A 1,070-nucleotide genomic window follows, 5' to 3' on the forward strand; every position below is an offset into this window, starting at 1 on the left:
AAAAAAAAAAAAAAAAAGAAAATAGTTAAAGGTTTATATCTTGTTCCTTCTCCGCCAAGTGATAATCTTCATTTGAATGTATATTTTTTGAAAAGCAATCTTAATACTTTTCAGACAAGTGTTTTGTGCTTGTTTCCCAGTTGACTTAAAATTATGATGCAGCAGAACCTTAAATTTTCAGTAGACAGATGATAGCCACCTTTGATAAAATTGTTGATCTTTTGGGGGCAGGTGACTTAACATCTAATAGAATAAAGAAAAATTATTTTCATACCAACACTAGAAAGTTGAATACTGTATTTGGGGGTATTAATTGCTATCCACCTCTAAAAAATGTTATCTTAGTAAATTATTCTGAGTTCTGTATGTTGAAGAATAAGGGACATTTTTTTTTTCTCCTTGGTAAGGAATTTTAGCTATTCAAGATCCTCTGCTTATATGATTGGAAGAGTTTTTGGTAAACCCTATTGAAATACGATTTAAGTAATATTTAATTTAATATTTATTTAGAAACTGATTATTGATGAGAAGAAGTATTACTTATTTGGGAGAAACCCTGATTTGTGTGACTTTACCATTGACCACCAGTCTTGCTCTCGGGTCCACGCTGCACTGGTCTACCACAAGCATCTGAAGAGAGTTTTCCTGATAGATCTCAATAGTAGTAAGTAATTCCCTCCCAATTCACATGTTCGCTTTGGGCAATATGAAAATGCCCTTAGGGTTCTTTACTTTGGAAACCATGTATTATTGTGTAAGGAAAAAGCTTTTGATTTTTAAAATCAGCCCTTTTCTATTCCTATGATTCTCATATTTTCCTGAAATAATTGGTTATTGGCTATGGAGAGACAAAGGCTTTAGGGGCATTGTCCTAGCGGAGACAATGGCATATACAGATGGTCCCTGACTTACAGTGGTTACCCTTAAAGATTTTTCAACTTGGCTCGGCACCTGTGGCTCAAGCAGCTAAGGCGCCAGCCACATACACCTGAGCTGGCGGGATTGAATCCAGCCCGTGCCCACCAAATAACAATGACAGCCAAAAAAAAAAAAAAAATTGCTGGGCGTTG

The 1,070-nt window shown here is 35.5% G+C and overlaps 1 protein-coding gene across 1 annotated transcript in view; it reads left to right on the forward strand.

The window, feature by feature from the left end:
* PPP1R8 (protein phosphatase 1 regulatory subunit 8) overlaps positions 1 to 1,070 on the forward strand; it is a 24,605-nt gene that overhangs the window by 8,339 nt on the left and 15,196 nt on the right. Inside the window, exon 3 of the mRNA XM_003799827.3 lies at positions 511 to 664. Within this exon, the coding sequence (XP_003799875.1) occupies positions 511 to 664 (154 nt within the window). The remainder of the gene's footprint in view (positions 1 to 510; positions 665 to 1,070) is intronic.

This window comes from Otolemur garnettii, unplaced genomic scaffold, assembly GCF_000181295.1.
Source record: "Otolemur garnettii isolate 467f Iridium unplaced genomic scaffold, OtoGar3 scaffold00156, whole genome shotgun sequence".
NCBI lineage: Eukaryota > Metazoa > Chordata > Mammalia > Primates > Galagidae > Otolemur > Otolemur garnettii.